Source organism: Hippoglossus hippoglossus, chromosome 12, assembly GCF_009819705.1.
Source record: "Hippoglossus hippoglossus isolate fHipHip1 chromosome 12, fHipHip1.pri, whole genome shotgun sequence".
In the NCBI taxonomy this organism is placed as follows: domain Eukaryota; kingdom Metazoa; phylum Chordata; class Actinopteri; order Pleuronectiformes; family Pleuronectidae; genus Hippoglossus; species Hippoglossus hippoglossus.
The window spans coordinates 12,215,756-12,230,802 of record NC_047162.1 but is presented as its reverse complement, the minus strand read 5'-3'; the positions used below and the strand labels follow the sequence as shown (position 1 = coordinate 12,230,802).

Below are 15,047 nucleotides of genomic sequence, written 5' to 3'. Positions count from 1 at the left end.
GAGGTTTCCATGTGTAAAATCTTTATTATGTGCACAGAACTGTTTGTCAGGGGGTTCAGTGAAACACAAGCTGGGTGAGTGGTCCCTTCCCAACACCGAACTACGCACTGGAGAGGGCAACTTTTAGTTTGACCCTTGACAGTGACAAGAGGCACCACTACATTTGCACAACATTTACACCAGAGAGATGCAAACCCCCTCCCCACCCTCCCCTCCCCGCCCCTTTAAAACCCAATGTTGAATTTCAATCCCCAGAAGAACAGGAAGCAAACGTTTTTTTCGTAGGAATTCTTCCACATTCATAAATCTGATGGTTTATCAATGAACAAACTGGTGGGAGGAAAAAAGTTCAACGGCTATTGTTTCAAAAAAATCCAGCTCGACTACGTCATTCTACCAGGTTGTGACGGGAATGTACAACAGGATAGAAAATAAATGTAAAAGCAGTGCATGAAACCGCACACGATTCATATTTGGCAACACAAAAAAAAAAGAACAATGGAAATACTGATGCTACATACAGTTTCTGAGTAGTAAGTACAAACTTCACATAAGAATGTTTTACCACAATTTGAAAAAAACAAACAAAAAAAGGTTAAGACTTTTCCTTCAACAAAAAAAATGTCTTTTCTTCAAAATGAGCTGCAAGAGTTCTTTCCGTTTCTCAGTGTGTGTCGGGGCAACGTGTAAAACCGGAGGCTTGATGAGAAAAATAAAAAGGTCATCTTGGAATGTAGGCTCCGACCCGTCGCAGGGGCAGGCGGTGTCGAGCTGAATGAAGCCGAATCGGGAGAATTTGGCCGTGGCTGACGCCGTCCATTCGATTCCTCTCCAAAACAACGAGCGGTCCCCGGGAAGGGGCCGCGTCTTACATGGAGACCTTGGCGACCTGGTCTTCCAGTCTGGCGATTCGACGGTCTTGGAGGATGACGCGGTCCCTGAGTGACTTGAACTCTCGGAGCACCTCTTCCAGTTTGTCTTCTATCTTCTGCTGAAACATTCACAGAGAGTTAACTCAAGATCTTTGTCGGACGTGTATATTTACTTTGTCGATTTTCAAATAAAATCTAGCAATTAATCTTGGTAAAATAAGCAGGGACTTCACAGGCCTCGAAGATCTGGAGCTGTTAACATTTTCCTTTGCTGCTCCACTGAATTGTGACCCAAATACCAAAGTATGTGCTGATCCATAACTTCTGTGAATTGTTCCAACCATAATAATTACTGTGAGTGGGAGAGTGCCCATGTCAGCAGAAAAAGCTGTGTGCAAGTTTAAAAGAACATCTCTGAGCAGTTTGACTGAGAGGAAACACATCTGTTTTAAGAACCTAGTTAGATCACGTTGAACTATTAGTAAAAATCTACTAAAGACAGAAGCATGAGAGCTGTGCAGGTGTTCAACACTCACGACTGAGGGCGGTGGAGGAACGTGCTTCTGGACAGTCGGGGTGTTCTCTACTTTCGTCGCTGACTTGGTCTCCAGGGCGTTTGACTTGACCACTTTCAGGTCACGGCTCTTCGTGGAGACGTAGCCATCTTTGAGCGAGATGAGGATGGGGCCTCCATTCTTGCCGGCAAACCAGCCCTCTGCCTCCAGGGCGGGGTCGGGGCCGGCCGTGTCTGGATACAGGTCGTCCTGGAACAGATCCGACTGGGCAGGTGGAGAGAAAGGAAATGTCAAAAGGAAAATTAAGGATTGTGCAAAATGCTAAAAAGGTACAGATAGAGAAAAACTGCATTATATATATAGCAACAGTGAAAGAAGAGCGCATTTGTTACTTGACAGAAACAGACTCACCTTACGTGGGACTGTCATGATGATAGGTTCACATTTTCTCTCATGTAATTTGTAAAACCTGCCAAGAAGAGAAGGTTTATTCATTTTAATTTTATCTTAAAAGGGAACGCAATAGTCTTTCCGTCTATTACTTACATGTACATATTACCAGGTGTTTATATTATATTTATTAATATTTCTGTCATAGCTATTAAGATATAATAGATAGAAGGAACTTAATGACAATAAACTAATGTTTACAGCTGACTACTAATAATCTGCAACAAACTCTAGAGGACTAACCTGTTTCACTTTTTGAAGCAAAAATGCAGTATTTTTTGATCTGAAGAAAATGAATTGAAGTCCTAGTGATGACTCTTTACAGTAACGTTTGGCTGAGTGGAGATATGACATATAGTTGGAATTTTGTTAAACTGATCTGCTCTTGTAAAATTATGGGTATTTTTCAGACTGTATATTATATAAATATATGATATTAATCCACAGGAGCACACACTATCTGGACAAAGTAAAAACAAAACATAGCTACCTTGCGATTTCACATTTGTTGACATCCAGGCCTCTTTTGGGCATGTAGCCCATGCCCCTCTGAGGCTCCTTGGTGGAAAAGGTGCTGAGGTAGTGAACAAACGGTGCCTCGTCTGTGATCTCAAAGTACCGAATGCTGCTGTCGCCCTGAGGACACAGAGTCAGAGCCGAGCGTGAGTCTGTGAATCTGATTATTAGAAACAACACAGATGTATCTTTATTACACAATCTCTCACCTTTCCACACAGGTAGACTACACTGGTGTCGGGGTCGTAGAAGGGCAGCAGGACCCCGTTACTGGTGTCCATCTCCTGAACGCATATCGGCTCATCCATGTTGTCCTGGTAACACAAGATTCAACATTTGAATTAATTCAGAGGAACCTTGAGTTGTATAATTTACTGCCCGTGATTAATGATTGAAACCTAATTACTGCTGATAATTCTCAAAATATAGATTATCACAAAAAAGAGTTTCTCTTTGAATTCGACGCCCCCTGCTGGAGCGAAGAGGCTAGAGACACAAATGGGTCGCCTGATCAGCCTCAACACTGAAACCAGTTACCTGCTGATCTGTGTGTATCTCGGACAGGCGGCTGTACAAATCAAGGTTCAATGAAAGTTGAAGTGTCGTGTGGATACCAATGTTTCTGTGACAGACTGAAAGGGATTCTCTACAGTGACGTACACTTTTCCACAGGGCTAGCTGGCGCTCGCTCATGCGGCTGAATCCGGTGGTGAAAATGTTTCCGTCTGCTAAAAAGATGGCTCTCATTGGTCGAGCTCCCTCATGGGCTTTGTCCTTCTCCTGCAAACACACAAAAACACCTGTCAGATTGGCCATGGCTGCGTGGTCGCTGATTCTGGGAAACATTATTCCACACGTCAAGCATATTATCCCCCCATCAAAAAATAGAAAAAATCCCCTCAGTGCTTCTATTCACCGTCACAATCTTTTTCTTGCGGGGGTCGATGACGCGGACCTTCTTGTCCTTGCAGGCAGTGCAGATCAGGCTGCCATTGCGGTTCCAGCTGACACTAAAGATAACCTCAGGGTGCATGTCCTCCAGGTTGATCATGGCCTGTCCCGTGCCCACATTCCAGATGATGATCTGGTTGTCACACCCTAAAATGGACACACACACACGGCCTGACTGCACACACCTCTGTTTCCAAGTGTATTTTTAGGAAATCTGCATCACACAAAGCAACACGACAGAGGGCGGAGCCTGAGAGAGTTGGACAGATATGGAGTTCAGCTGTGCACAGTGGACAAATGGCAGACCGGCTGAGGGCAGAGGACGTAGCAGAGGCTCCAGTCAACGCTTACCTGCACTGAGGAGAACGTTGCGAGCAGTGGGATGCCAAGACACGATCCCGACCCTCTTAGAGTGGCCCTCTAACACGACCACAGGCTCTGAGAGGGGATTCTCCAGCCCGTTCTCAGGGATCTGCCAAACCTACAGTACATAAGAAGAAAGAAATCAAACTTAGCAGCTTTACATACAGCCAGGAAAACACTAGCGGCATAAAACCTTTTACAGTGAAGAAGTGATGGAAATATATTGATGTCAACAAATACTCGACATTACAGCTTTAAAAAGATTTCTAAATAACAGGATATTATATGACACAATAAGGTATTCCATGTATTCATATGTGATACTCTGTTAAATAGCACTAGCATAATAAACCATGAAGGAATCTTCACATGCATCACATGCTATTTAGAGATTAACTGTGACTTTACCATGACTGTGCAGTCCTCGGAGCCGCTCGCAATGACAAGGTCATTATGAGGACACCAGTCGATGTCCAGCACTGGGCCCGTGTGACCACATACTGTCGGGTAGACCTTGTCTATGCGGCCGGTCTAAAGGAAGAGAGGGCAGTTCTGTTACAAAGGGGTTAAAGGCTGTGAGCTTTATTTAACAACTGACTTCATACGTGGCTACAGAACAAGCGACTGACATTTACAGCTGAAACACTAACTTTAAAAAATCAGACGTCAACTCAAACTGTATTTATTCTAATATTAAACAACATCTAGTTCTTAAAACCAGGAAAAAGAGGAAGTAACACTTCAACCAATTATTTCCCCAAAATGTATTTAATTGTGGTGAACGACTAAAAGAGAAGAGGGAAGTTTCAAATGAGACTGAACTTAAACTCTAAGTTGCAAAACCTGAAAAGTAAATTCACAGTGGACGGCAGTGTCATGGAGACTGGATTTTAAAAACGTAATTGTCACATGAGCACAAAGTTAACATGTTTTTACTGTGATGACCAAATCTCATCAGGGATGGATACTAGAGCATCCCAAACTTACACCCCGTGCATTACACAGTGTGTGCAATATAAATTCATTAACCCAGTGGCCTACAATACTGTCAGAGCCCCCCCCTGTGGATATCATGTCCTGAACGAGGGAAGTGTAACAGGATACACATCACATCCCTTTACTACCAGGCAGATTTACACATTGATTATCAGGGGGTTTTACAACAGATATGAGCCTCAGGGTTCAGCAGCACGGGGTCACAGCAGCAGAGCACTGATGACCGCGCCTATAGAGAATTGATTCAGCACATGTTCTGAATGCTAGAATATGACAGTACACTGCCACAGCCTCTGATTTACACCCTCTGTGTCCAGCTTTGGTCTTTAAGAGACACAGATGTTTAACCCTATCTGTTGGTTAAAGCCAACATGAGTAGGGTTACAGAAGGGTTTAGATTAAAAAAACATCAACATGCCATTAGAATATAACTTTTTACAAGTTGCTTTCAGACAGGGTCTGGACCCTTGCTCAAGCTAAAACGTCAAGAAAATATCAGAGTGAGCCCATGTGAGAATAAAGAAAATCACGTCACAGTCAGTGAGCGGGTGTGTTGTTGACATCTCTAACACATGGACGCAAAGTTGGAAGAATGTAGTTGGAAAATCTAAAATATGACATTCAAGAGCTTTTGGTGATAAGGGCCGATGCTCAAACAAGTTACAGTAACGCTAAGAGACTCGGTCAGAATTTATGCGTCATGTCCTGCCTCTTGCATGTTCTACCCAAACGGTACCAGAGCTTTCAGAAAAAAAATCATTCAGAGGAGTAATTACTACGTGGATATGGACATTAATCGTATTTTTAATATGTAAAAAGGGACATATGACATGAAGTCTGCCTGAGCAGAGGCACAGACGGAGCAGTTGTGGTTCATTATCCACCAGAGCAGAACTAAAACTTCCAAAACAGCCTTGAGGAGCAGATTTGAAGAGCAGAGCTGTAAATCGTGTTGTACTGCTTGTTCGTGTCAGCTGATCTGAGTGTATTACAGCAGCCTCACAGATTAAGAGGGACGCTGTACTCGGACCTTGAGTGAACTCATTCTTATTTAAATTTTTAATAGGTTGGGCAAATCTGGTCCTTACAGTTCTTCTGCAATGGACCTAAAAACCAAACCAAAGCTTTTTCATGTCTCGAACAAGAGGGAGAGTCGCACAGCATCTGACCTTTTGTAGAGGAAGTACAAGGAATGCTCCTCCCCCGCTGGCATCGATGATGATGGCAACAAATTTGGGGTTGACGGCGCAGAAGGAGCTGTCCCATGTGACCCTGGAGACGCGGATATCATCATAGCACTGGTCGTTCCTCACGGCCTGACCGAAGACATGACGGAACTTGCTCTGTCGCACAACTCGCCGCAACATATCTGCGGAGAGAAATAAGAGCAAGTAAATTAACACCTTTTTGTATAAAAAGCACAAAAACGGAAAGTGGCAGATATAAAATCCTGAAGTGAGCATCCTTCTGTCACCGCTGAGCTTGCTGAGGAAACCTTGAAGGGGAACGTTGGGCGTACAGCCAGCACAGTCTGTCTGATGTGAGATTACATTTATTCCCTGTGACTCAGTTTGTTCCTGTGCATGCAAAGCAAATAAATCAGCTCTTCCTACTGGAAAACATGAGAAGCTGTTTTTTCTTCCTCCAGCTGTGTTTACCTCCTTATCTTAGGGCAATTTCCCAAACGTCTGAGAGGAAAAAAGGTTCAAGTTCTGCAAACGCAGGGATGTTGAGGTTGTTACTATGTTTAGGTAGAAAGATTTATATCAACAATACAGTTTGTCAACTGAGGCATTTCAACCTTTTATGTGCACATATTGAATATAAACTGTATATTCATCAAACTGCCTCACATCTCCAGATCCAATTAAATAAACTTAGTACATATCTTAGCATTCACAGTGTGTGGAGAGTTCTTAGTAACACAAAGCTTTAGCAGTCTTTATGAGTAGATGCTTTGTGGACTTTATGATGACGTCTCGTAAAAGTTACTTCCATTTCTGCAAATGACAGCAAAACCCAAATCTGCAGCCACGCGGAATCATTCAGGGAAAAAATGAGGCAACTCTTTCAAGGTTTAAGATGAAGAAATTTTAAAGGGAACTCACTTCCTATTATAAACCCCACGTTCAAGTTTCTAATACAATCTGAATCTGAAATAGCTCTATATCCTTTTTACGTCTTGATGACATTTGATTATTATTTCCTGAAAACTACAGCATCATCATCTCATCTTTCTGGATTAAAAGTTTAATTAATCAAGAATTCATTCTTTGCCTTCCCTGGCTACAAGGACAAAAAAGAAAACTTTAGTGGTAACAATAAAATTCTTGAATGAGTCTTATTCTCAAACTTTAAACAATGTTTTTTTTGTACGTATTGCAGTAGTGCTGTTACAAGCTTGGTTATAATTTAGGATCTATTTCATTGGGACACAATGAAAGCAGTCATCAGTGACGTTTTACTTTATCTTTGAAACAGTGGGCACACCACAGATGGCCTGTTGCTGCACCGAGATTTTGGAGACGCTCTAAATTCGGCTCTCATTGTGACACTGAACTCCCTCACTCACTTTTCTGCTTCAAGAGATGTCATTTATCAAGTACAGACAAATGTTCCCACATCAGAGTCAAGTGTTGGCTTCATGAGATCTGCGGCCGCGACATGAAAACCAAACACAATAGAAATTCCCCCAGGAACTTGCCTCGTCTTAGCACCATCTATTATAAATCCTTTCATAAGTGATGGAGATATTTCACAGTTTTAGTGGCATGCTTTGCGGTGTAATTATGTGGAAACTATAGTGCCGCAGGGCAGTAATTACGCTGCCAGTCTGAGGCGACGTACTGTGCTGTTATACCGGATGCTGAGATTTGTCTCCAGTTAAGACGCCATCACACCAAACCACCTGCTTCTTCATGTTCGATCACAGATTATGAAAATGGAAGAGATGAATCACAGCCGTCTGGATCCAGTATAGAAACTTGGATTTGCTTTCATGCACCAGAACAGTTTTGCAAAGAACTGGACAAAATAAAGATTCAATTAAAGATATAATTATACAAAAAATATCTGTGTTTTTTAATGATTATGCTAAAACACTATGCAATACGTTGCAAGGCCCAATCTGAATACAATAATATAACCTTTAAGCCAGTATCTACTAATACAACCTCACAAGTGCTTTCAGTTATTTGACCTGAAAGAAGAAACTTGAGGTAACAGTGGTTGTGTTGAACACAGTCAAACTAAATGAATTTTCAAATGACAAGTCTGACACAAAATAGCATGTACAAATAATGGACACAGATCATACAACTCAAAATATTACACATCTACTAGAGTTGGACAGATGTGGATTTTTTAGGGGCCAATGCGGACACCGATATAATTATTTTTTTTACATTTAATGAACACATTAAATACACATATTTTCTGCAATGTTTACTTTGCAAGATAAAGGTTCTCATATCAGCATATAGTGGCAAACATATACCAACACTTACATGTCTGTGAAAAGCTCATATTAGGGCCGGGCAATAATAAACTACCCATTACTATCACAATGTAGTTTTAATTAATAGCAATATAACAGAATTCTAAGATATATTGATATAGTGCTTATGCATTGTTAAAGCATGGTGAGAATATGTAAAACATAACTGGTGTACCTCAGATTTGTAAATTGTTTTACTGTTAATAAAAACAATAATGTGACATTCATCTTGATAATTGCTGATGACCGTATCGCCCACCCTTAGCTCATATCAGCCAATATTATCAGCCAAGCATTAAAGTGGTTGAGCTCTAACACGCAGCCTCAGATACTTTAATCAGTGACAATGTGAGATAATGATCAGTTTTAAAATGGATTACTGGACACGACACGTCTTATGAATCCCACACTCCTCCTGTAAAGGGCCTTGATTCACAGAGCGATGGCCCACAGAGTCATGATCACTGACCAGGCTCCTGCAGAGCTGATGCCTGGACACTGTTTAACAGAACAGCATGTTCCCTCAGCCGGTGTTCAGCCTCCATGCAAGAGAAGCTCCTCTCCCTCCTCACATGCACCTGACGAGATGAGCAGCTCAGCTCTCGCAGGCTTCACTTGATGTCATGCATCTCAACAGCATGCTGCTCTCTTCACTACACCCCAGCAGCACTGATCTGTATCATGGAGGCCTGGCTGATGGATGTGCACTCACTCATTCTCCTGCTGCTGCTGCAGCTAATGCTTAAAATATGATGATCCAAGGAAACACTGATGTCTTCTCTGTCATTAATAAGGTGTAGTCAACATCTGCCTCCCTCACCCTCCTCCTCCTCCCTCAGGTCTGTTGTTTCCAGTGTCTGGACAATGCGACTAAATGGGTGTGCACACCGCCACCGAACCCCCCCATCACCACCACCTCTCCCCAGCCGGAGCTCATCCCATCCCCGGCTTGTTTCTGTCTGTACACACATGTGCAGGATTCACGGTCTGGTTCTCGAATCACCGGGAGCAGCTGTGCACAGTGAAACAATGGTCGCCGCTGGCTAACGTTAGCTCCTGTTAGCACGGAGCTAACCGTGTGTCCCCTCCTCCTCCCTCCATTAGAACAAGATGCTGTAAATCACATCATCCAGGTGACGATGACACGCAGGTGTGATATTTTAACAAAGAACCAAGCAGCGGTTTTAAAAAACCCAGCAGATAATGCTGTTAGCTTTAGTTAGCCAACGCTTGCTAATGAAACAAGGGGGTCAGGACCCGGCTGTGCAGATTGATATTTTGGTGAGTACGCCCCAGATGTGGCTCTCACTCACAAACGCCACCAAGCTTGAGGTTTTCACTTTAATAAAAACATGGTGTTTTATTTAGAGGTGGCAGCGATGCTAACAGGGGAGGCTAACGGTTGTTCTCGCCCGTGTTCCGCCGCGCTGCCCCCCCAGCTCCGGGCAGCTGTGCCGGGGGATGGTCCCGTCTCCACAGCCGCCGACACAGAGGCACCGCAAAGAGGCGAGACGGGTGGTGCTGCCATTCATTAGAAACCATCACACCACTGACACCATGGTGAGTTAAACCAATACAGAGCTTTCGAACCCGGCTACAGTGTTAAACCACCCTCCTCCGGCCGGACACTGTGCTCTACATCCACGGTTCGGTTCGAGCTAGGCTAACGCCGCTAGCTGCTAGCCGCGGTGGAGCTCCGCCAGCTGACGCAAGTGCAGACATTTCCACCCCGACGGGTTTTTGGCTGCTCCCGCTCCCGATCCCGTCCAGCGACGGATGCTGCACGGCCCCGGTCCACGCGTCACATGGAGAAAACGCACAATGCTCCGAAGACTTTTATTTTATTGAAAAAAATGTTTCTTACCTCCTCCTAAATCTATGCACGATTCTCGTACGCACGCGGGGGGGGGGGGGGGGGGAATCAATCACAACACATGAATGTGGTGGTAGAGTCGCGCCCTTATCCTGCAGGACGTTGCTCTGGTGTCTCCACAGAAAACAGCCCAGCCGCTTTGCTCTGATTCCCCCTCACTGTCCGCAGACCCCCTGTTCTCTTCTTTTTTTTTTTTGTTTTTTTTTTTTGTTTAAATCGAGTGGTGCTTCAGGACGCCGGTGCACGAATGGAGCATCCCCTGTCCGCTCCTCACCTGCGGTAGAAGACTAGCAATCGTCTATTCTCATCGTTATTAAATTCAATAGGCTACTGTGGAAACCAGCTACTGCACATGCGCAAAAGAAGAAGTCAGATTTCACCCCCCCTCTCACCACCCCCCGAGGCTGTGTGTGATCGGGGATGGGTCTGCAGGGAAGCTTGAGTTCCTCCACATGTCATCTTCGTGTCTGTTTTCTAAATACATCCACTGGCTCTGGTCATCATGCACGGATCTGTTCCACTGTGCATTTAGGAGCCAGCAGCATCTTTTGAGTCAGGGTCCTTGTTCCCCTCCCCCCTCTGTCCAATCCCATCCCCAACCCCAGCCTGTCCTGTTCATTCACAATAAAGAAACCCCCCACCCAAACACCACACACACCCAGGAGAATCAGCTGTCAACCTTTACCTGTTTGCCTTGTCAGGAATTGGGGCAGGTGCAATATTCAACTCACTTTTATTCTGTGTTGTTATTCTGGGTCTTACACAATATGTCCTTGTGTACTGTTTTTGTTGTTTGTTGCACAATGTTCTGTTCTGCAGCTGCTGTAGCACTCTGGCCCGAGGAAAATGTCCCCATGGGGACAGTAAAGTATATTTGATTTAATTAGATTTTCACTCCTTGGCTGAATTGTCAAGCTACAGGAGTTTATTCCACAGAGTGTCTCATTTTAACCTGATGTTTATATGTGAATACAGATAAAGGTCCCACGTTTTTTAATTGGGTATTAGACACAAATTGGCATTGTTAAATTATTCAGTTCTTTTATACAAATTGCAAAAACTCAGATGAGATTTGAATGTTGTTGTAAGATGAGGTGTAAGGTACATCGGTGTGAGGAGGACAAAACTTTACGCTGGCAGGGAGGTGTGGTGGAGAAGAAGATGACCAAAAACAAGTGAAAACGTTAATATATGTTTATAAAATATGAATTGATAGATTTTATCACCGCTTAATGCGTTGCATGTGCTACTCTTTAAGTCAGTCCATTTTCTCCCACCATTAATTTCATATACAGTATTGTCAGTTAAACACATTACTTCACTAAATTTTCACGGCAGTGTCTGAATTCATAGTTCAACCTCTTAACATACATCAACAGATTATTCGCACGTCCTTAAGTTGATGTAATCAAGCATCCAATTAAACGCCAAAAATAAACTCAATTAACACGCCCTCCACTAGAACATGAAGTGCTGATGAGGCATGTTTCCTTTTTGGCTTTGAATGGCTTTGAAAGCATCATTTAAATAAAGTTGATTACAATTTTAATTACAGCAGCTGAGATTGTGACTATAAAGTAAAGTAAGGAAAAATAACTAAACTAAAGGGTGTTGGATATTAGTTAGTGTTGAATACACAATCTGAAAGTGCAAGTTTCTTTACGTTAGAAACAATAGTATGACAATATAATTCATTCTCAAGCTCCAATTTAATGGATTTTTCCAGCACTTTGAATCATATCACACACTCTTCTGCAAGGTCAAGAATTAACTTTCAAAAACCCACCAAAGATAAGACCTGTAAGTGTTATTGATTAATGGATTGCAACAGCTACTGAGCTCGTATGTCAGCAGATCATATATGACACCTGAGTCGACCTTCTGGTGTGGAAAACAGGATAAAAAGCTAGTACGTTGACCTTTAGTTGGATTCTTTTGAGGTTGGTGCGTACATGTGCGATATAATATTGTAGTGGTTCAAGTTACTGAGAGATTATTGTAAAATCTTGTATCTAAAATATACACATTTTAAAAGCTATATATTTTTTGTAAACGAAGAGATGGGACATGTAGCAGAAACAAACCACATGTATTTGCTTATTTCATATTTATTTTCAATACTTATTTTCATTCTATGGGAGAGGATCTTGGAGCCTGTCCCAGTGTGAATTAGCAGAAGGTGAGAAAACATCATGGACAGTTTCCAAGACTGCTACCGAGATAATTAGGATGGATGAACACATTAATACTCAAATTTACACTTAGCAGTGAATGAGAGTGTAAAGAGCTGCACATGTTTTGAGTGTAGGAAAAAATTAGGTGAACAGGGGCTGAGATTTTAATAAGAAGATCAACTGATTGAGTCAATGACAGGAATATGAAACATGCATTATTTTCTTCTATCTTCAACAATTATGTAAATGCTACTGAGGCATAGCTGAACCATGTGAAAAACATTGTCTGGGAAAATCCTGCTTTGGTGTTTTATTAAATTACCCTCGCAACCAGACAAGAAAAACAAGGCTCTTAATAGAATTTGGTTTAAAAGTTTAGATGTCATGTTTTATGTAACTGAGATCCTGTTGTTCCCTCACTGACAGAGTTGTTGCAGTTTTTCATTGAGCATGAACACATCAGCTGCTTTTAGTTAAGTACAACAAAAAATAAAATATCAGCAAAAACAGAGCTTTTCTGATACTATTAGATTAGCATTCATGTAGACTTGTCAAGTCAAACATTCACATACTGTTTGGAAGTATCAGGCTCTTTAGCAGCTAAATGCTCCACTAGCTTCACCAGCTAATTGCTTATTTAGTCTGTCTGGTATTTAGTGCTGGGCAAGTAGTTAACAGAGGGTTTATCCAAACTTTCTTTTGTTGCCTGAGAGTGATGAAACCTAACCGGAACATTACATTGCTGCTTCAGTCCTAAGTCCTTACCTTTTTTTGGAGGTGGTTGCACTTCCTGTGGTCTCTCTTTGGATTTCTTGGGTACGTCGAAGGCGTTCTTTATTTGGGACACTTTCACACTTGGACCCTGCTCTGCCACTCGAACCTCAGCTTTGACCCCTTCAGCTTTGACCCGACCCGGACGTCTCTGCATTTGATTTGCTTCCTTGACAATTTCTGACACAGGCTTGTAGGAGCCCACCTCACTGTCATGTCCTGCGTCCCAATCACCACCGGGAACCGTCTCATCTTCACGGTAACTGTAGTAAGCATGATTGTCGTTGCTGTCCTGTGCGTTGACTTTCTCATATAGGGGCTCGGGGTAGATTTCTCTTCTCCGTGAGCAAGCAGGTCTTGGTCTCTGGACTTCTACGTCGGACATGACCTCTGGCATGTGTAGACTTTCTGTGGACGTAAAGGGTTTTGAGGGCTTTTTCGCAACAGGAGGAGGCGAGCTGTTATAGCTGGATCGTCTCCCCAGGGATCTTCTTCTCTTCGACATGTCCAGGTTTTGCAGCTCTCTATCCGGAGACAGGTTTGCCATGCGCGCACAGTAGTCGTAGTCAATCATATCGCTGTACTGATCATCCATGCGTCCGAGTAAACGATGTTGACATGGCTCAAGGTCAGCCGAGAGCCGGCGCATGTTGGTGGGCGCGATGTAAGTGCCTCTTTCGTCCCACAGCAAACACATGTCCTGGTTAGTTGGTGTGTTACCTGGAAAGTCTTTGTTAAAATGAAAAGTGTGTCTTCTCTTGGCCTTCTCCTCAGAATGCGGATGAGCTTTGTTTCTTCTTTGCACATCAGTGGACATTAATTGTGCAGTTTTGAGCTTTATCAATGGGTTTTTAGGCTTTTTGGGGACCGGTGGAGGTGGACCTTTAACTTTGAGCTTTTCCTTTGGCAGAGACTCATCTTTGGAATCGCATGAGTTGGGCATCTGTGAGTTGGCCACGCTTGTGTCGTTTTGTGTTTCCATAGTTGTGTCTTTCTTCGTCAACAAATGAGTTAAAGGTGGAGGCGTCACGACGGCAGAGAAAAAAACGAGCTCCCTCTCCCTCTTTGAGTTTGCTACCTGTATCTTTTCATCGCAGGCTTCATTCCCTGGCAGCGGAAGAGAGGGGATCGCATCGCATTGCTCCAGTGAGAATGAGGGATGGTCTCGCTGTGGTATTTCAGATCTATGGGCCTTGGCCTTTGGGGGGTGCGAGTCGGCTGCTCTTCTTAATGCTCCGTCATCCTCTTTCTTAGTGCATGAACTACCAGTACCTGCTTTAGCTCTCTTAGAAACAGCATCAGCAAACCTGTTCAGAAAGGATTTTTCAACTTTTGTTTTTTGTACATCAAATCCTGAATTGTGGCACTCCTTATTCTCCCCACCCTGCTCTCCCTGTGCATTCAAACAACCGGCGTCATCAAGCATGTTTCCCAAATACCTACTGCTGTTGTTTTGCTCCCTCTCTGCTTTGCCTCTCCCAGTTGTCTCAGCGTGGGCAGCCTCCAAATGACTGACTCCTTTTAGCTGACACCTGCTGCCTGTCACTTCAGCCAAACGGTGACCCATTTCACTCTCTAGACAGGCAGCGGGTGAACTTCCAGCACGTGCTTCCACACTTTCAGCCGTAACTAAACGCACGTCAGACGTTCTTCTGCTTTTATTTTCGCAACATATCCCTTGAGGGTTATTCCTGGAAGGTTGGGAAAGGTTATCGTCACAGTAAGTTGCAGAAGCGTCTTCCTCAACTCTTCTTTTAGTGGATGATTGAAGGTTCTCTGTTTTTATCCTAGCACCGAAAGGATCATTTTCTCCATCAGAAGACATCCAGGTTTCATCCCTCTCAAGCACCACAAAGTCCTCGTCATTGGTGGGATCACCTGAGGCTGTTAGACCCCTGCTTCGAGTGTCAGGATCTAACTTGCTGCAGCCAGTTTCGGATTTCCTCCCATTTCCCTTCTCCTCCATAGCCGTAGTCCTCGTACAGACCACAGCCTCACTCGCAGAGCCTTGCTTCAGGATTAAAGTTTGACTGGTGTCTTTAGGTCTCAGAACAGTTCTTGACTCCTCGA

At 43.4% G+C, this 15,047-nt stretch overlaps 1 protein-coding gene across 4 annotated transcripts; it reads right to left on the bottom strand.

The window, feature by feature from the left end:
* coro1cb (coronin, actin binding protein, 1Cb) lies at positions 1–15,047 on the bottom strand. Of its 4 annotated transcripts, none has more exons than XM_034602168.1 (11): positions 12,972–15,047; positions 5,833–6,032; positions 4,076–4,198; positions 3,656–3,785; positions 3,270–3,451; positions 3,014–3,133; positions 2,563–2,667; positions 2,328–2,473; positions 1,799–1,856; positions 1,409–1,651; positions 1–991 (listed from the first exon to the last, which is right to left on the bottom strand). In XM_034602168.1, exons 1-11 carry the CDS (start codon positions 14,941–14,943, stop codon positions 869–871), a joined length of 3,402 nt encoding a protein of 1,133 aa, XP_034458059.1. In that variant the 5' UTR covers positions 14,944–15,047; the 3' UTR covers positions 1–868. The 4 variants fall into 4 exon arrangements, with proteins under 4 accessions (XP_034458059.1, XP_034458060.1, XP_034458061.1 ...); XM_034602169.1 differs by having other exon boundaries at positions 1–988; XM_034602170.1 differs by lacking the exon at positions 12,972–15,047 and adding an exon at positions 10,024–10,409.